The 21,401-nt window shown below is 42.4% G+C and overlaps 1 protein-coding gene across 5 annotated transcripts; it reads left to right on the top strand.

The window, feature by feature from the left end:
* Positions 1 to 212: 212 nt before the first annotated feature.
* On the top strand, positions 213 to 19,731 carry LOC115156837 (carbonic anhydrase-related protein). Of its 5 annotated transcripts, none has more exons than XM_029704579.1 (10): positions 213 to 772; positions 986 to 1,006; positions 4,480 to 4,671; positions 4,971 to 5,095; positions 7,599 to 7,694; positions 9,221 to 9,283; positions 9,767 to 9,815; positions 9,914 to 10,026; positions 13,867 to 14,057; positions 17,602 to 19,731. In XM_029704579.1, exons 1-9 carry the CDS (start codon positions 700 to 702, stop codon positions 13,999 to 14,001), a joined length of 867 nt encoding a protein of 288 aa, XP_029560439.1. In that variant the 5' UTR covers positions 213 to 699; the 3' UTR covers positions 14,002 to 14,057; positions 17,602 to 19,731. The 5 variants fall into 5 exon arrangements, with proteins under 5 accessions (XP_029560439.1, XP_029560437.1, XP_029560438.1 ...); XM_029704577.1 differs by lacking the exon at positions 17,602 to 19,731 and adding an exon at positions 17,392 to 17,560; XM_029704578.1 differs by lacking the exon at positions 17,602 to 19,731 and adding an exon at positions 17,398 to 17,560.
* The last annotated feature ends 1,670 nt before the right edge of the window (positions 19,732 to 21,401 follow it).

Raw genomic sequence — 21,401 nt, forward strand, 5'->3', positions numbered from 1 at the left:
CTAACAGTAACCCCCCCTGAAAAGCTCTCCACCTCTCCCGCCTCTCCCGGGGAGTAGTGTTATCACTACCACTCCCTGTTTCCTTCACCCTTCACCCCAGGCAGAAATATAACCCCCCCCCCCCCATTTACACCATTGTGAAATGCTGTGCTGTTTAAAAGGTGCTCCAAATGAGATTTGCACAGGCACTTGACTCATCCAATCCAAACTTACTCTGTATGTGTGGGGGTGGGGACCCTGTGGGCTGCTGGTGCTTAGAGAGAGTTGTGAAACTCTTAGCTGCTTGCACTGACCTACAGTGGGAGAGTCTACACTGCAGCCTGGATTCACACACACACACACACACACACACACACACACACACACACACACACACACACACACACACACACACACACACACACACAGAGAGAGAGAGTTCTTTTGGGACACTCACTCTCTCCTATTTGATGGACTGAGCACCGTCTTCATCAGTATTTGGAGCTGAACCGCTGTACCAGCCCGTACTGCTGCACCTCACTGAACACAGGCTCTCAAAGTCACTGGCATCTGACAGAAAACCCTCCCTACCACACAAAGAAAGAAAGGAAGGAAGAAAACAAAAAGAAGACAGATAAGAACAAAAGCCAGAGTGTGACTTTGACTTCAAATCAAAGCAAGTGTGTTAAGTGAGAAGACTTGTTCCATACTGCCACAGCCATGGCAGACAGTGTGATTGAGGAGTCAGACTACTACCCTGGGAAGGATGAATTGGACTGGGGATATCAAGAAGGTAAGGGATTTGGAGGTTTTAGTATACACCTTGTTTCCTTTCACTCTTTTTCTCGCATAAAACAGAGCTCAGAAAAATAACATGTTCTTCCCCATTTTTGGCACCAAACACATGCATTGATATGGGAATACAGTACTCTCTTCACAGATATAAACAGAAAGAGAAATGTCTCTCTCTTTTTCTCTTCTCTATTTCTCTCTCTCTCTCATACAGTAGGTAAAGAACTTAAAGAAGGTAGGGTCATTTGATCAATGCACTCCTTATTGGGGTAACTTGATCATGCAAATTAGCTGTCTCGAACTGAACTTGAGATTCTGGAGTCACACCAATGATTTGGTATTCTAAGAGAGTAGTGGTCTAGCTACCAGGCTTTCATGGTTTTGAGCTTTACCAGCTCTTGTCCAGGGCTCCATTGTGCGCTTTGTGTGTCTCAAATTTGCCTCTGGGCTCTATGGGTAATAGTCAAGGTTTCCAGTAACTGGGAAAAGAACATGAGAGACTGAAACATCTAAGTCAAGAGCTGACCTTTTAGTGACTCTAATAGTCATATTGTTATTGGTGTTGACTTGAGAAAACATTTCTTTATCTTGTTGGTAGGGGATAAAGTCATCCATACGCTGAAGGAGGTGACGGGACTTGTCTGTAGCGGTAACACATTAGCCGCTTCATTTACTAACTCCTGGCTTTGCTTCAGAAAGCATGTTTTTGTGCTATGTGCTCCCTCTGCGATTCAAAGCCATGGTATCATCATCTTAATTACAAGGCTAAGTACGTGTGTAGGAAGTCAGACACTTCAGAGTGGGTCTGTATTTAGATTGGGTCAGTGATGTATGAAGGGAGAGCTTTGATCCCGTTTATGTTCCCCATCATGGGACTAGAGGGAGAGACACTGTAGAATCAAATCAAAGTTTATTTGTCACGTGCGCCGAACACAACAGGTGTAGACCTTACAGTGAAACGCTTACTTACAGGCTCTAACCAATAGTGCAAAAAAGATATTAGGTGAAAAATAGGTAGGTAAAGCAATACAAACAACAGTAAAAAAGACAGTCTATATACAGTAGCGAGGCTATAAAAGTAGCGAGGCTACATACAGACACCGGTTAGTCAGGCTGATTGAGATATGAGTATGTACATGTAGATATGAGTATGTACATGTAGATATGGTTAAAGTGACTATGCATATATGATGAACAGAGAGTAGCAGTAGCGTAAAAGAGGGGTTGGCAGGTGGTGGGTGGCGGGACACAATGCAGATAGCCCGGTTAGCCAATGTGCGGGAGCAGTGGTTGGTCAGCCAAATTGAGGTAGTATGTACATGAGTGTTTAGTTATAGTGACTATGCATATATGATAAACAGAGAGTAACAGCAGCGTAAAAAGAGGGGTTCGGCAGGGCTCACAATGCAAATAGTCCGGGTAGCCATTTGATTACCTGTTCAGGAGTCTTATGGCTTGGGGGTAAAAACTGTTGAGAAGCCTTTTTGTCCTAGACTTGGCACTCCGGTACCGCTTGCCATGTGGTAGTAGAGAGAACAGTCTATGACTGGGGTGGCTGGAGTCTTTGACAATTTTTAGGGCCTTCTTCTGACACTGCCTGGTGTAGAGGTCCTGGATGGCAGGCAGCTTAGCACCAGTGATGTACTGGGCCGTAAGCACTACCCTTTGTAGTGCCTTGCGGTCAGAGGACGAGCAATTGCCGTACCAGGAAGTGATGCAACCAGTCAGGATGCTCTCGATGGTGCAGCTGTAGAACCTTTTGAGGATCTCAGGACCCATGCCAAATCTTTTTCGTTTCCTGAGGGGGAAGAGGCTTTGTCGTGCCCTCTTCATGACTGTCTTGGCGTGTTTGGACCATGTTAGTTTGTTGGTGATGTGGACACCAAGGAACTTGAAGCTCTCAACCTGCTCCACTACAGCCCCGTCGATGAGAATGGGGGTGTGCTCGGTCCTCCTTTTCCTGTAGTCCACAATCATCTCCTTATTCTTGGTTACGTTGAGGGATGGGCTGTTATTCTGGCACCACCCAGCCAGGTCTCTGACCTCCTCCCTATAGGCTGTCTCGTCGTTGTTGGTGATCAGGCCTACCACTGTTGTGTCGTCTGCAAACTTAATGATGGTGTTGGAGTCGTGCCTGGCCATGCAGTCGTGGGTGAACAGGGAGTACAGGAGGGGACTAAGCATGCACCCCTGGGAAGCTCCAGTGTTGAGGATCAGCATGGCAGATGTGTTGCTATCTACTCTCACCACCTGGGGGTGGCCCGTCAGGAAGTCCAGGATTGACTTCCTGACGGGAGGTGTTTAGTCCCAGGATCCTTAGCTTAGTGATGAGCTTTGAGGGTACTATGGTGTTGAGGGTACTATGGTGTTGAACGCTGAGCTGTAGTCAATGAATAGCATTCTCACATAAGTGTTCCTTTTGTCCAGGTGGGAAAGGGCAGTGTGGAGTGCAATAGAGATTGCATCATCTGTGGATCTGTTTGGGCGGTATGCAAATTGGAGTGGGTCTAGGGTTTCTGGGATAATGCTGTTGATGTGATCCATTACCAACATTTCAAAGCACTTCATGGCCACGGACGTGAGTGCTACGGGTCTGCAGTCATTTAGGCAGGTTGCCTTTGTGTTCTTGGGCACATGGACTATGGTGGTCTGCTTGAAACATGTTGGTATTACAGACTCAATCAGGGACATGTTGAAAATGTCAGTGAAGACACTTTCCAGTTGGTCAGCACATGCCAGGAGCACACGTCCTGGTAATCTGTCTGGCCCCGCAGCCTTGTATATGTTGACCTGTTTAAAGGTCTTACTCACGTCGGCTACGGAGAGCGTGAACACACAGTCGTCCGGAACAGCTGATGCTCTCATGCATGCCTTAGTGTTGCTTGCCTTGAAGAGGGCATAGACGTGATTTAGCTCGTCTGGTAGGCTCGTGTGACTGGGCAGCTCGCAGCTGTGCTTCCCTTTGTAGTCTATAATAGTTTGCAAGAAGGGTGTGTCCCTGACAGATTTGATCTCAAATCTGATTACATTAATTGCGTTTTGCACTCTCTCTGCACGTACAGTACAGTGATATGAAATAACGATGAAATAATTCAGGGCATGGTATGGAAAGACCAGAGACCTAAGACACCTAGCTAAAAGAGTGCTCTTACAGAGTGTGAAAAGATGTGAGAATATGATAACGTTGATTTTTTTTCACAAACCATTTACACACAGAATGGAGATATGTGGGAATAACAGTGTGTAAGAAATAGAGGGGGAAAAAGGGAGATATGAAAGTGTGAGAGGTGGGAAGAAACACGAACTAGAGCGTCCTTGTATCCCTCTGGTGACAGTTATTCTTGGTACCGACTCCCCAACTGCTCAGCGCAGTGACACTGAGGGATTGGTGAACTCTTTAACTGCAATGTGTGTGGTGTGTGTGTGCATGCGAGTGTCTCTGTGTGTGTGTGTGCATGTGCACACATTAGTGCGTCCTCACTTATACACTTTGATTATGCTGCTTGTGTATTCGAAGGCTGGATTTACACTCCACTAGACATACTCCGTCACCACTTTGTGAATCACACAGCACTGCATGGAGGCCTCTGCATGGAGATCTCAGTGCATGGAGATCTCAGTGCATGGAGATCTCAGTGCATGCCAGGTTGTGACTTTACGCAAGCGTCAGTGACGTAGAGTGTAAGTCTAAGTTGTGCGTATTTGCAGGTGTCGAGTGGGGTTTGCTGTTCCCTGATGCCAATGGGGAGTACCAGTCACCCATCAACCTGAACTCCCGGGAGGCGCATTATGACCCCTTGCTTCTGGACGTGGGGCTAACACCCAATTACGTTGTGTGTCGGGACTGTGAGGTCATCAACGATGGACACACCGTACGCATCATGCTGAGGTCCAAATCAGGTGCAGAACACACATCCAAAAAGTTAATTTAACATTACCATGGTACACAAAAACAATTCATGGGTAGAATTTGTCAACCCTCCACTATAGTAATGATCTTGAATGCACTTTTTCAATAATTTTTACATTAGCCGTGACCCCTGAAAGTTGAGTCAATGACTGTGTGCTGCAAGGGAGATACACATACCCTTCAGAGATGAATCAGAATTCAAGCCTACGTTCAAAACGCAAGATCATCTGATGTGGTCTGTATTTCCTGTGTCTGCTCTCCCATGATGCTCTGGGTTTCCTGTCTGCAGTGGTAACTGGTGGACCGTTGCAAATTGATCATGAGTACGAGCTGCATGAGGTGCGCTTCCACTGGGGCAAAGAGAACCAGAGGGGCTCAGAACACACCGTCAACTTTAAGGCCTTCCCCATGGAGGTATGGGTCTCGGCCACACACACACACACACACACACACACACACACTGTCCGCTTCAAGGCCCTGACCATGTTTATCTAAGTTGGAGGCCACTGTTACAAATCAAATCGTATTGGTCACATACATGTGTTTAGCAGATATTATTGCGGGTATCAAAATGCTTGTGCTTCTAGTTCTGACAGTGCAGTAATATCTAACAAGTAATAAATAACAATTTCACAACATATACACACAAATCTAAGGAATGGAATTAAGAATATAGAAATATATGGACGAGCAATGTCAGAGCGGCATAGAATAAGATACAGTAGAAAAGTATGGAATGCAGTATATACAGTTGAAGTCAAAAGTTTACATACACTTAGGTTGGAGTCATTAAAACTCGTTTTTCAACCACTCCACACATTACTTGTTAACAAACTATAGTTTTGGCAAGTCGGTTAGGACATCTACTTTGTGCATGACATAAGTAATTTTTCCAACAATTGTTTACAGACAGATTATTTCACTGTATTACAATTCCAATGGGTCAGAAGTTTACATACACTGAGTTGATTGTGCCTTTTAAAAAGTTTGGAAAATTCCAGAAAATGATGTCATGGCATTAGAAGCTTCTGATAGGCTAATTGACATCATTTGAGTCAATTGGAGATGTACCTGTGCATGTATTTCAAGGCCTACCTTCAAACTCAGTGCCTCTTTGCTTGACATCATGGGAAAATCAAAAGAAATCAGCCAAGACCTCAGAAAAAGTCTGATTCATCCTTGGGAACAATTTCCAAACGCCTGAATGTACCACGTTCATCTGTACAAACAATAGTACGCAAGTATATACACCATGGGACCACACAGCCGTCATACCGCTCAGGAAGGAGACGCGTTCTGTCTCCTTGAAATGAATGTACTTTGTTGCGAAAAGTGCAAATCAATCCCAGAACAACAGCAAAGGACATTGTGAAGATGCTGGAGGAAACAGGTACAAAAGTATCTATATCCATAGTAAAACAAGTCCTATATCGACAACCTGAAAGACCGCTCAGCAAGGAAGAAGCCACTGCTCCAAAACCGCCATAAAAAAGCCAGACGACGGTTTGCAACTGCACATGGGGACAAAGATCATACTTTTTGGAGAAATGTCCTCGTCTGATGAAACAAAAATAGAACTGTTTGGCCATAATGACCATCGTTATGTTTGGAGGGAAAAGGAGGAGGCTTGCAAGCCATTGAACACCATCCCAACCGTGAAGCATGAGGGTGGCAGCATCATGTTGTGGGGGTGCTTTGCTGCAGGAGGGACTGGTGCGCTTCAAAAATACATGGCATCACGAGGAATGAAAATGATGTGGATATATTGAAGCAACATCTCAAGACATCAGTCAGGAAGTAAAAGCTTGGTCGCAAATGGGTCTTCCAAATGGGCAATGACCCCAAGCATACTTCCAAAGTTGTGGCAAAATGGCTTAAGGACAACAAAGTCAAGGTATTGGAGTGGCCGTCACAAAGCCCTGACCTCAATCCCATAGAAAATTTGTGGGCAGAACTGAAAAAGCGTATGCGAGCAAGGAGGCCTACAAACCTGACTCTGTTACACCAGCTCTGTCAGGAGAAATTCACCCAACTTATTGTGGGAAGCTTGTGGAATGCTACCTGAAACATTTGACCCAAGTTAAACAATTTAAAGGCAATGCTAACAAATACTAATTGAGTGTATGTAAACTTCTGACCCAATGGAAATGTGATGTGAGAAATAAAATCTGAAATAAATAATAATAATTCTCTCTACTATTATTCTGATATTTCACATTCTTAAAATCAAGTGGTGATGCTAACTGACCTAAGACAGGGAATTTTTACGTGGATTAAATGTCAGGAATTGTGAAAAACTGATTTTAAATGTATTTGGCTAAGGTGTATGTAAACTTCCGACTTCAACTGTACATATGAGATGAGTAACGCAAGATATGGAAACATTATTAAAGTGACATTATTAAGGTGACTAGTGTTCCATTTATTAAAGTGGCCAATGATTCCAGTCTGTGTGTAGGCAGCAGCCTCTCTGTGCTAGTGATTGCTATTTAACAGTCTGATGGCCTTGAGAAAGAGGGACTTATGTTCACATAAAAACAGGTTACTTCGGGTCAGGACTTTTAAAGCTCATTACTTTGTTTCATATATTTACACATCACTCAGGCCATTGACGCGTTTGAAAGGGCCTGAAGAAGCTATGCGACTGGTGGTTTGGCTTTATAAGCTTCCTTCTCTATCAAAGGTGTTTTGTGCTCTATTTCAAACTGTAGAGGGCCCTTATGTCCCTTACACCTGCTCTGTCTCGGCCCTGTCTTCTGCATCCTCCCTCTGCCCATCATTCTTTCATTTACTTTCTTTCTTTCATTTTCTTTCTCTTTCTTTCTTTACCTGAATATCATACTGTATGTGGTCAATCTTTTTTGTGATCAGCTTCACTATAATATGGTACAATACAATACATGTGCTTCCCCCCCAGCTCCATCTGATCCACTGGAACACAACCCTGTTCAACAGTGTGGAGGAAGCCCTGGGTAAGAAGAACGGAGTTCTCATCATCGCTCTGTTTGTGCAGGTATTGATTGCTTTGGTCTCAGTCTATAGTCATATGAGAATCCCCTCTTCTCATGCTCTGTATGGTTTTGTTAGGCACTTGGTTTATTATTACTGTAATTTGTATCATATCCATATCAGCTTTGACACTAAAGCTTTGACACTAAATATACTTTTCTTATTGTACTGAGAAAAACCACCACATTGAAATAACCATGATAACATTTGACTGATATGAACTGGCTTGAGGCAATGACTGAATGTATGAATGGACCAACACTTAGTGGTGTAAAGTAACTAAGTCAAAATATTTTTGAAGTACAACTTAAGTATTTTGGGGGGGTATCTGTACTTTACTTTACTATTATTTTTGACCACTTATACTTTTACTCCACTTCATTCCTTAAAAGGATCTGACCCTTTTTTCCCCCATTTTCGCCTAAAATGACATACCCAAATCTAACTGTCTGTAGGTCCTGAGGCAAGGATATGCATATTCTTGATACCATTTGAAAGGAAACACTTTGAAGTTTGTGGAAATGTGAAATTAGTGTAGGAGAATATAACACATTAGATCTGGTAAAAGATAATACACCGATCCCGTAGAGGTTAAGAAAATATGTACTTTTTACTCCCATACGTTTCTCTGACACCCAAAAGTTCTTGTTACACTTTGAATGCTTAGCAGGACAGGAAAATTGTTTAATTCATACACTTATCAAGAGAACACTTCGTCATCCCTACTGCCTCTGATCAGGCGGACTTACAAAACACAAATGCTTCGGTTGTGAATGATGTCTATGTGTTGGAGTGTATCCGTAAATAAAATAATAAATACAATTGTGTGGTTTGTTTAAAGGGATACTTCAGGATTTTGGCAATGAAGCCCTTTACTTCCCCCAGAGATTAACTCGTGAATACCATTTTTATATGTCTGCGAGCAATTTGAAGGAAATTGCTAACTAGCGCTAGCCCATTTGCTAACTAGTGTTAGCGCAATGACTGGAAGCTAGCAGATACCCATAGACTTCCAGTCATTGCGCTAATGTTAGTTAGTATTGGCTCGTGAAACTAACTCTACCTTCCTTCATACAGGAAACAGAGATATAAAAATGGTAGCCACAATTTCATCTGACTCTGGGGAAGTAGATTACGGGCCTACTTGCCCAAATCTCAAAGTATCCCTTTAATATAAGGAATTTGAAAGTATTTATTGCATTTACTTTTGATACTTAAATATATTTTAGTATTGAGTTTTACTTTTGACAAGTATATTTAAAGCCAGATACTTTTAGACTTTTACGGAAGTAGTATTTTACTGGGTGACTTTCACTTTTAGTTGAGTCATTTTCTATTAAGGTATCTTTACTTTTACTCAAGTATGACAATTGAGCACTTTTTCACCATTTTCACATCCTTTCAGGATGCTCCAAACACATCAACAGCCCCATGTTAAGATGTGTTAGCATCATAACGTTACGTTGATCTGTTAGGACCATCTTTCATGACCTCTTTTTGACTTGATGCTATTGACATCGTTTCCTTCAGATAGGGAAGGAGCATCTGGGGTTGAAGGCCATAACAGAAGTGCTGCAGGACCTACAATACAAGGTAAGATCTTGGCATCCACATTGTTGACCAAGTCATATTGTTGTGGTGATGATGTTATGGTTATGAGTTGTCATGGTGATGAGAGGGCAGAGGTTATGAGAAATTACTAATATGACCTAAGGGGGTAGATACCCAATGCTTAACTGAGAGATCGAGGAAGGCCTACAGTACATAGACAATCAAACTAGGCATTTAACAGAAAATCAGTAGAGGTGCAACGATTGGAGCGTGCAGCAATTGATTCATTTGTTGATTTTATTTCCAATTAAACCTGATGCAATCAATGCTCCAGATTGACTTGAAACCATCTGAAACATTTCAGATTAGACAGGTGAAGTGTTGATGCAGAATGTGACAAAGGAGCTCCAGTAGTACAGACGATCTGCAATAATACAGTCATGACAAACATGGTGGCTAAATAAACAGTGCATTACAAATGAATCAGGTCAAAAAATATTTTAGTGTGTTGACCTATCTTTACAGGGGAAGACCAAGATCATACCGTGCTTCAATCCCAACACACTACTTCCTGGTGAGTCCGTCATTCTAATTGTGTATGATTCCTGCTTGTGTGTATGGTGTGACACAGTATTAGATGAAGACATGGCATGTGCTTGTTACTCCCTCCAGACCCTCTCCTGAGAGACTACTGGGTGTATGAGGGCTCCCTGACCACACCTCCATGTAGTGAGAGTGTGACCTGGATCCTGTACCGTTACCCACTCACCATCTCACAGTTACAGGTAGGCCATCTGACACAATGGTCTGGCTCAATTAATCAATCAAATGTATTTTATAAAGCCCATTTTACATCAGCAGTTTTCACAAAGTGCTTTAAAGATACCCATCCTAAAAGTTCATAATGTGACTTCCAGTCCTGACGTGGCCACTGTATTAGGGAAAAACTAGGCCTTCATTTATGATATATGTAATGTATTGTCTTAAATAATTAAACCTGCAATATGTCACTTTTTGGGTAACCTAAAATTCACATTGAAATGTGTGTTTTTGATCTGTCATTCTCATTGAAAGGAAGTAAGAAGCGGTAGATCTGTTCTATGTGGGCGCTATTTGTATGCCTGCCATCCTTAAGTTTCGTTTTTTGCGTCTTTTACTTTCGGTTTTGTATACCAGCCTCAAACAGCTGAAAATACAATATTTTTGGTTATGAAAAATATATTTCACAGTAGATGGTACAATGATTCTTGCTAGTTTTGTCACATGAACAGAAATTATGGAAACTATTAGAGTTAGAGCAACCAGGAAATGGCGGAGCGATTTCGTCATAGTGCACCTTTAAGCACTTTGATGCTTGTTTTGTTGGTGACCAGCATATGCTGGTACTTATGATGGTATGCTGGTTGCCAGCATCACAGCATACCAGCATAAGCTGGTCACCAGCAAAACCAGCACTAGTCACCAGCATATGCTGGTCTATGTTTTTTTTTACCAGGAACCTAGTGAGAAACATAGAGAGAAACCAGACCTTTTCTGGCTGTACTGGGTGATGCTTTTAGAGTACATGTGGCCATTAAGGCCAGATCATTTTTCAAGACCTTCAAACATTCATAGATGACCAGCAGGGGCAAATAATAAAGAATGGATTAATGTTGGCTTCTAGACCCTTGCCCCAGGTCCAACTCCTAGGTTTTATCCCTTCACATGTCAATGGTGATGGCACCTGCTAGCCCTCCAAGTGGCCATATTGCTTTTATACCAAATGTTATTCAAACCGGCTACTTCCATAGATCTTGAGGTTGCTCTAGCTACCTGCATTGAAGTGTGTGTGTTCTGCTAGAAGGTAAGATACAGTGTCGTGATTGATTTGGCACTTATACGCCCATATTTATGAAGCAAGGTCCCAACCTCTGATTCAACAGCGTTGCACAATACAGTTTGTCCTCCAAGTCAGCACACTTTCTACAGAGGCTTTGATTCTGAGCAAGCCTTTCATGTAAAGGCCAGACACCTCCCTTTGAGAGGACGGAAAGGTTATGGTGGAGAGCAAAGGCATGAATTGAAATATCAAAAAGCTAAAAAACAGAGTGATTAATGAATTGTTCATACGTATTGAGCGACCAATTATTCACATACAGTAAATAACACAGGACAGCTCATAGAGATCCTATAATTCAGTGTTGTATAAACTCTGGAGGGCAGTTACCCAATATGCAGCCTGTTTAGGAACACCTTTAAACCTGTGCTGTGATGGTAGATCATTGTTCAATGGAATATTCTATATAGATTTTCCCATCTCCCAGCTGTAGCATTGTTTTATAATGGTTGACTATTGACTAAAAGCACTATGAAAAGTACTACATGTTCCTTATGTGTACCATCGAAGGAAGCCAGAACAAATAAAACACCTTTCAGTGCATTTTATTGATAGTAAATGAGTCATCAGTATTGATTGATTAATATGATAATGGTTGTTAATGGCTCTGTTTATGTAGACGGCTCTATGAAACTCTGCTGTTGTCAAGGCTTAGTTGGCTGTGCCTCATAAAATCCTGTATTACTGAATCCATCTGTCTTGTTTGTTTCGGGCAAACACTATCCTCCTGCATTGGCGAAGTCTGACTGACCATCCAACCAGATAACGATTAGCTTAGGGCTAGGTGTCCAGTCCAGTACCCAATGAAAATCTTAACGGAGAACGTCTGTCATTTTACTGCTACACACACAAGACCAGACTCAGCTGGAAAGAGGTCTGTAAAATAGACCAGGACAGGAAGAAATGAGCTCTTAGCCTAAGCATACAGTACAATGCCAACATGTACAGAACACTGAAAATACTAAATAAGATCAGATATAAGATATGCAGTGCATTAGGAATGCATTCAGACCCTTTGACTTTTTCTACAATTTGTTACGATACGGTCTTACTCTAAAATCGATTAAACTATTTTTTCCCCTCGTCAATCTACACACAATACCCCATAATGACAAGGTGAAAACAGGTTTATAGAAATGTTAGCAAATTTATACAAAAACAGAAATACATTATTTTCATAAGTATTCAGACCCTTTGCTAAGAGACTCGAAATTGAGCTCAGGTGCGTCCTGTTTCCATTGATCATCCTTGAGATGTTTCTACAACTTGATTGGAGTCCACCTGTGGTAAATTCAATTGATTGGACATGATTTGGAAAGGCACACACCTGTCTATATAAGGTCCCACAGTTGACAGTGCATGTCAGAGCAAAAACCAAGCCATAAGGTTGAAGGAATCATCCATAGATCTCCGAGACATGATTGTGTCGAGGCACAGATCTGGGCAAGGGTACCAAAACATTTCTGCAGCAATGAAGGTCCCCAAGAACACAGTGGCCTCCAACATTCTTAAATGGAACTAGTTTGGAACCACCAAGACGCTTCCTAGAGCTGGCCGCCCAGCCAAACTGAGCAATTGGGGGAGAAGGGCCTTGGTCAGGAAGGTGACCAAGAACCCGATGGTCACTCTGACAGAGCTCCAGAGTTCATCAGTGGAGATGGGCAAACCTTCCATAAGGACAGCTATCTCTGCAGCAATCCACCAATCAGGCTTTTATGGTAGAGTGGCCAGACAGAAGCCACTGCTCAGTAAAATGCACATGACAGCCCGCTTGGAGTTTGCCAAAAGGCACCCTGAACACACTCAGACCATGAGAAACAAGATTCTCGGGTTTGATGGAATCAAGATTGAACTCTTTGGCCTGAATGCCAAGTGTCACATCTGGAGGAAACCTGGCACCATCCCTATGGTGAAGCATGGTGGTGGCAGCATCATGCTGTGGGGATGTTTTTCAGCGGCAGGGACTGGGAGACTAGTCAGGATCGAGGAAAAGATGAACGGAGCAAAGTACAGAGAGATCCTTGATGAAAACCTGCTCCAGAGTCCTCAGGACCTCAAGACTGTGGCCAAGGTTCACCTTCCAACAGGACAATGACCCTAAGCACACAGCCAAGACAACGCAGGAGTGGCTTTGGGACAAGTCTTTTGAGTGGCCCAGCCAGAGACTAGACTTCAACCGATCTAACATCTCTGGACAGACCTCAAAATATCTGTGCAGTGATGCTCCCCATCCAACCTAACAGAGCTTGAGAGGATCTGCAGAGAAGAATGGAAGAAACTCCCCAAATACAGCCTGTAGCGTCATACCCAAGAAGACTCGAGGCTGTAATCGCTGCCAAAGGTGCTTCAACAAAGTAAAGGGTCTGAATACGAATGAAAATGTCATATTTCCTTTTTATTACATTTTTTATAAATTCACAACAAAATCAAATCTGTTTATGCTTTGTCATTATGGGTATTGTGTGTAGTTTGATGACGGATAAAAACAATTTAATCAATTTTAGAATAAGGCTGTAAAGTGAAAAAAGTGAAGGGGTCTGAATACTTTCTGAATGCACTGTACTTTATTAGTCCACACAAGATGGACATATGTCTTATGCTTTTATCCACATTAGGTTTGTAAAGGCTGGAGCAGAGGGCAGCCGCAGTGCAGCTAGACAGAACATTGATCGAAACTAGACGGAATACTTATCTTAATTAATCCATCACCACTCTTTCCCTTCACCATCCTTTTCATCATCTCTCCCAGATAGAGGAGTTCAGGAGGCTCAGGTCCCATCTGAAAGGTGCTGATCTACCTGAGGGGAACGACGGGATGTTGGGAGACAACTTCCGCCCCTCTCAGCCCCTCAGCGACAGGACCATCCGGGCTGCCTTCCAGTGACGCCCCCCTTCCCCCGTCCATCCTCCACGGGGGATCTTTAGCTCCACGTTTAACAGGTAAATGTCAACCATGTAAATACCAAGTACATGGTTTTTAAATACACTACATGACCAAAAGTATGTGGACACCTGCTTGTCGAACATCTCATTCCAAAATCATGGAGTTGGTCTCCCCTTTGCTGCTATTCTGGGAAGGCTTTCCACTAGATGTTGGAACATTGCTGTGGGGACTTGCTTCCATTCAGCCACAAGAGCATTCGTGAGGTCGGGCACTGTCGGCGTTCCAATTTTTCCAAAGGTATTCGATGGAGTTGAGATCAGAGTTCTGTGCAGACCAGTCAAGTTTTTCCACGACAAACTATTTCTGTATGGACCTCGCTTTGTGCACTGGGGCATTGTTATGCTGAAACAGGAAAGGGCCTTCCCCAAACTGTTGCCACAAAGTTGGAAGCACAGAATCGTCTAGAATGTCATTATATGCTGTAGAGATTTCACTTCACTGGAACTAAGGGGCCTAGCCCGTACCATGACAAACAGCCCCAGACCATTATTCCTCTTCCACCAAACTTTACAGTTGGCACTATGCATTGGGGCAGGTAGCATTCTCTTGACATCTGCCAAACCCAGATTTTGTCCGTTGCAGAATTTCCACTGCTCCCGAGCTTTACTTTACACTCCAGTTGATGCTTGGCATTGCGCATGGTGAGCTTAGGCTTGTGTGCGGCTGCTTGGCCATGGAAACCCATTTTTTGAAGCTCCCAATGAAAAGTTATTGTGCTGACATTGCTTCTAGATGCAGTTTGGAACTCGGTAATGAGTGTTGCAACCGAGGGCAGACGATTTTTATGCACTACGCGCTTCAGCACTCCCCGGGCCCATTCTCTGAGCTTTTGTGGCCTACCACTTTGTGGCTGAGCTGTTGTTGCTGCTAGATGTTTCCACTTCACAATAACAGCACTTACAGTTGACCGGGGCAGCTCTAGCAGGGCAGCAATTTGATAAAATGACTTGTTAGAAAGCCGGCATCCTATGACAGTGTCACGTTGAAAGTCACTAAGTTCTTCAGTAAAGCCATTCTACTGCCAGTGTTTGTCTATGGAGATTGCATGGCTGTGTGCTCAATTTTATACACCTGTCAGCAACATGTGTGGCTGAAATAGCCAAATCCACTCATTTGAAGGGGTGTCTACATACTTTTGTGTATATAGAGTGTACTTTATATATGTATAGATATTTTCAAAAGTGTTTATGACATCTGTGTGACTACTAGATACCATCGCTCTTCATAACCACAAACCAGGTTCAAACCTGATGGGAAGTCATTTATACCACAACAACAAAAATAACCATGTTTCAAATGAAATCGGGGTGATATTGTCATGCCCTGGAAGTCATAGTTTAACGGAAATAGGCCAGGCATTTCCCAGAGGTAAAATAGTAATGGCACCACTAAACACAGGAGCAGTGTCAGAGCTTTAGTAATAATGAGCTAACCCAGTTCTTCTACTAATCTAGCACTAGCTGTCGTGTTGTGTGTGTGGAGCGGAGGGATATCTATTTTAGAGCTCGCATTGGGAACACCTGGGAAACAACTGGAAAATTACTCATTTTGAGTGGATGGATTTGGATGTGCTCAACCGAGGGCACAGGGACAAAGTGTGGCTTGGCCTCTACTGCATTACGCAAATAGTGTAAGAGAAAAACATGACTGTATCAGAGAGCCAAGGGACACTTGTTTGGTCGTTTGACAGATGTTTTAGTAGCTACTGGCTAAGTATAACAAACTGTATGGAAATGGTTGTATAATAGTTGAGTAAAAGTAAAGATACGGTAATAGAAAATTACTCAAGTAAAAAAAGTCACATAGTAAAATACTACCTGAGTAAAAGTCTAAAAGAATCTGGTTTTAAATGTACTTAACTACAGTGGTGGAAAAAGTACTCATATCATACTTGAGTAAAAGTGAAAGTAAATGGAAAACTCAAATTCCTTATATTAAGCAAACCAGATAGCACAATTTTCTTATTTTTGTTCATTTACGGACAGACCGGGGCACACTCCAACACTCAGACATAAATGACAAACACAGTATTTGTGTTTAGTGAGTCCGCCAGATCAGAGGCAGTAGGGATGACAACACGTTATATTGATATGTGTGTAAATTGCACCATATTGCGGTCTGGCCTGATTTAAAGAAAAAAAAACGTTTTGGTGCCAGGGAAAATGTAAGGGAGTAAAAAGTTACAAATATATTTTCTTTAGGAATGTTTTGGAGTAAAAGTTATAAAAAATATAAATAGTGAAGTACAGATACTTCCAAAAAACTATTTAAGTAGTACTTTATTGTATTCATACTTAAGTACTTTACACCACTGGGAAACAGTGTAGCTACAGAGGGAGAGATAGTGGAGTATTGTCTCTTTGGTAAGGGATATTACCTGACCATACCTGAGAGGGGCCAGGAAAAGGAGGAATAGAGGAGGAAGAAGGAAGGATAGAGAAAGGGGGTTCTGAAGGGGACCTGACTGTCAAATTGCACAATTCAGCAATACCTTCAATTACATGACCAAACCATTACTTGTTAAACATAAGGTAATAATGCATGTAATTACAATGTAGCACATTTGTAAATGCAGGTAGTTAAATGGATCTGCCAATTGTCAATACTGTTTACCATGGAAATACAAAAGGTTTGACAGTACTGCATAATTGCATGCACTAACTTAGCTTGTTACAATTACATCAAATAAACTGCATAAGTGATTTTATAAATATTTTTTGTGTAGACCATTTATTTCATTTTTTCCTATTTAACTCAAAACAACCGCACAGTATACCAAACTATACACGCGCCCAATGGGCCACAACAAATAAAATACAAAAAACAATAACCAACTAGAAAAACCAGCATATCAAGCAAAAACTCAAATACACTAACAAAATACATAGGGAGAGATCTTATCTTCTGATAAGTGATATTTTATGTCCATGATATTCTTCTGTGCCTTTAAGAAAAAACAAGAACCGTTCCCATATCTTTTTTGAGTCTGTATTATTTTTGTCTTTGCTAACATTTACATTTGAGTCATTTAGCAGGTACTCTTATCCAGAGCGACTGGGGTTAAGTGCCTTGCTCAAGGGCACATCAACAGTTTTTTTCCCCACCTAGTCGGCTCGGTACTGGCCCAACGCTCTTAACGGCTAGGCTACCTGCCGCAATGTTGTTTTTATCAACAGATTAGAAATGTTATTGACCCAGTTGGTACTCTGGTATTGTCACATCTGCTTCTGCAACACCCTCTACTGCTCATCCTGTGTCTCCTTGACCTGCCGCCACTCCCCCAGTACTCTCTCCCTCTCCCTCTCTCTCTCTGTGTGTGTGATTGTGTGGGCGGAGACAAGTGTGCTGGAGTCAGAGCAGATCCCCACCAGCTGCAACCTGTTCCATAATCAAGACCTCTACAAATACTCAGCCCTGCCACTTCCACGCTGCCAGATCGTAATCTCTGCTCAGTCAGTCTACGTTTCTAGCCGTTTGTTACTATTCAGAATCTGTTGTGCCTGTTATCCTTGCCTGACACTGTTTTCCTCTCCACTACAGTTCTGCCCACTGTGACTCTGGTCCCTGTCTCCAGTCCGACGTCTCGTCATTCTGCTACTCTGTCCTGGATTCCCCCCTCTACTACCCCATTGGAATCCCCTCCGGACCTGCTTACCCTGTCTCAACCCCTCTCGCTCCAGCCTCCACATCCGCACCTGGTTTCCAGCAACCCGCCCAAGCTTCCCCTGACCTGCACTCCATCTCCCCCCTGTGTTTCAATAAATAACTTGGTTATTTCATCCCAGTCTCTTCGTCTGAGTCTGCTAATGGGTTCCACTCCGCGTAACAGGTATAAGGATTCATAAGGATTATGTGACAAAAAGTGTGCCTGAAAACGTCATTTCTAGCTCTGTAACCATCATAGCACATACACAGAAAACAGGATAATAGTTTGTGGATTTAAGAGTGGAAAATATGAATATTGCACAATGTCAAACAACTCTAACCCAAAACATAGGACTTATAAAATAACACTTTGCTCCTCTACCCGCTACCTCTGTGTCCAAACCCAGTCGTAGCAGCGACATGATTGCTGGAATGTTCCAATATCTGCAAAATATTCCCCTTTTTTTATTTTCATAGTGAGAAAGAGAGAAACGAGAGAAAGGAGGGGAGAGGGAGAACGGCCTTGTTGAATCGGCTGGATCGCTGGAAGTTGTTACATTGAATCCCCTGGACTGGTAGCTACAGATTGTAACACCAGATTTGGACCACTATATTGGTAGTTACAGAAGTGGCTGTACAAAATGTTGCTGGAAATTTTTCAATTAACCTAGTATTTGCGATACTATCTTCGTCCTCGAATTGTGGAAACAGGCATTTCATAAAATGGCTGTGTCCAGTGTCAGGGGGTCCATGTGAATCGATAAAATGCTCTGTTAAAATAAATAAATGTTTGGTCCATGAAGTAATCCAACAATGTGTACACCACCATCTTGTCTTTTTCAAATCTTCTCTCATTGATTGAGATGGGGGGTCCACCCCAAAGGGCCGCATGGCAGGATGACAGAAGCCTGTCTCGATTTAATGAGAAGATTTGTAAAAATAAGATGACGGCATACACATTGTCGCCAATACCAGGTTAGCTAAAAAATGCCAACGTTTTGTAGAGCCACACCTGTAACTACCAGTATAATGGTCCACATTTCTGGGGTTAAATCACATTATCTGGTGTTACAATTTATAGCTACTGGACTTGGAGGGAGCTCACAAAGGCACGATTTTACTCTGTTGATGAAGGCAGCGCTGACAGACCAACCAGCTGGCTTCACCTGTGACCTGGAACATAGCCAGTTACTGTTGGCTGGTACATCCATGCTCTGGAAGGAGATACATGATTGGCTCTGATCCAATATCCACACTAACAGTAGTATACTAGATGGAAGCGCTGGATTGGGCATGCATTCTTACTGGTGTGATAGTGGGGTTATTGGTGGAATTTAGTCCTTGTGATAGGATTTGTGCAGGTTTCATACAGGTATGCATATTTAGCATGGGGCATGTACTTGTACTGTACTGTCATGCAGGTTGCAGTTTGTGTAATAAGTAGAAAAATGTGAATGAACTAACACCTGTTCCTAGGGATTTTCTAAATATGGAAAATAAATGTACAAAATGACTTTAAAAAAAGATGCTGTTAAAACCGCACTGTCTCTCAGAATAGCAAGCAGAACCGTCTGTAGTTCTGTATAATATACATGGTCAGGTTTAATGACCTCAGGTCAGGTTTAATGCCGTATAATCTCAGATGTCTCATAGGCTGATATTTGTTGAGATATTTCCGTCAGCTTCTGGCTCCTGTCCTCGCAGTATTAAACGCAGTGTTTTTGGGCTTTTCGATATCTGCTTATCTAGCAATAGGAAGCATGACAATAGACAATTAGACCACAGTGTGCCCTTTCTTGTAAAAACAAAGGAGACATCCATCAAAGGTAAATGACCTTTTAAGGGCTATAGACAACACAGTACAGCACGGAGTTATAGGCTATGAAAATTAAACAATGAAGAATTTTGTTGTGATGTTTTTAGACATTTTAAGGTTCTGCAGTTCTTGTACTGACTAATGTGATGATGGTGATGCTGATAAAGATTACTCTTACTGTAACTTAATAAAGGTCAAACTGTCAGTAGGAATACATTTGTCCCTGGTGTTATTTCAACTATCTCACCAGTTCAATTTACCATTACACCACTGAAAAGGATCACTACCATTTAATATGGGTAGGTATATGATTAACTTCATTTTAAATTGAAATTTCATTACATAGGCCCAAAGTCGCAGACTTCTCCAGTGCTTGCCACACTATACCATGTATACGTCAGGTCCTACTGTACTAGTGTACATCTCCAGCATTCCCTGACGAAGCAACCAAGGGTGTGTTCGTATTTCCATCTGGAGTGCACTCTGTGTGTTTGTAAATTCAGAGCGTTGTGTTTCGCTTGCCACGCGTTCAGAGAGTTGGGTTGATCCGAGCGTTCTGACCTCACAACAGAAGTCAAGCACCCAAGCTAACTGGCTAACATTGGCTAACTTCCTAGCTACTTCCAGACGGAACTCCTCACTCTGACCATTTTACTCGCCCTAGCAGAGCTGGTTAAGCTGTTTTCATGTTATCCAGAGCGTTGGTGACTGTAACTATGCTGCTGGCAACAATTTAATTACGCTCTTTCGCTGAGGTTTACTTACACCTTCCATATTCAAGGGGTGTTGAGTGTTCATAAATTCCTCAGTTATTCTGCACACTGCACACTCTGAAATCGGAGTAGATAGCCAGAGTGAATTTATGAACGCATTCCAGACTGGATCGGTGACATAACAGCCAGTTAATGACATCACACCTACAGCTGGAGGCCATGTTTACAGCAGGATGTGCTCGTTACACGGGCCATAATGAATCATGTGTCTCAATGTAATCAAGGTATGAAAAGTGTCATTTTTGGGCTTAGTTGTGGTCAATATGCAGTGTACAAATTATTATAATTATGTTCCGGACCCCCGACCATCCGCTCCGACCAAAAATCCGAGTCAATGTGCGGGGGTACAGGTTAGTCGAGGTAATATGTACATGTAGCTAGGGGTAAAGCGACAATGCATAGATAATAAACAGCTAAAGAAAAACGCAAATAGTCCGGTTAGCCATTTGATTAGTTGTTTTGCAGTTTTATGGCTTGGGGGTAAAAGCTGTTAAAACAACAACAGGCTTATCCAACCTACCACACCCACCTATCTAATACACAGCTAATCTGCCCATAGGGAGCTCTCATCTCACAGTGCAACATTACAACAGAGACCCACCCATATTAATAGTATAAGCCATAAACATACTGGAATGCAATACAGGAGAGCGCTTAGAAAGCCTATGCCAAAAGGTCTTGTTTAATTAAAAGTATTGCAAGTTGGGCCAGACGTTTTTCCTGACAATGTGACCTGGGCCAGGAGTTTTTCATGGCCAAGATCAACTACAAACATGTCCAGCATGTTTTACTGTTTTGTGGCCTTGAAGAGTGGAGGAGACTATTCATACACATATTGGGGTTATTCATAAAAAGGATCATGCTATTTATATATGTTTTACCTGTCATAAAATAGCTGCATTATAATTAATTACATAACTACTACATAGTTATAAGAGCAACTTAATATAAAGTGTGATGGTTTGAGCAGGAAACCATATACAGCTGCGCTATGCTGGAGCATCTATGGTAGGACTGTGAATGAGACCAAACAGGTCTTACAGCGCCCTCCTCTGTCTGAATGACTAATGGCAGCATCGAAACCTAGCCACTTGAAATGTCCGAGA

Source organism: Salmo trutta, chromosome 21, assembly GCF_901001165.1.
Source record: "Salmo trutta chromosome 21, fSalTru1.1, whole genome shotgun sequence".
In the NCBI taxonomy this organism is placed as follows: domain Eukaryota; kingdom Metazoa; phylum Chordata; class Actinopteri; order Salmoniformes; family Salmonidae; genus Salmo; species Salmo trutta.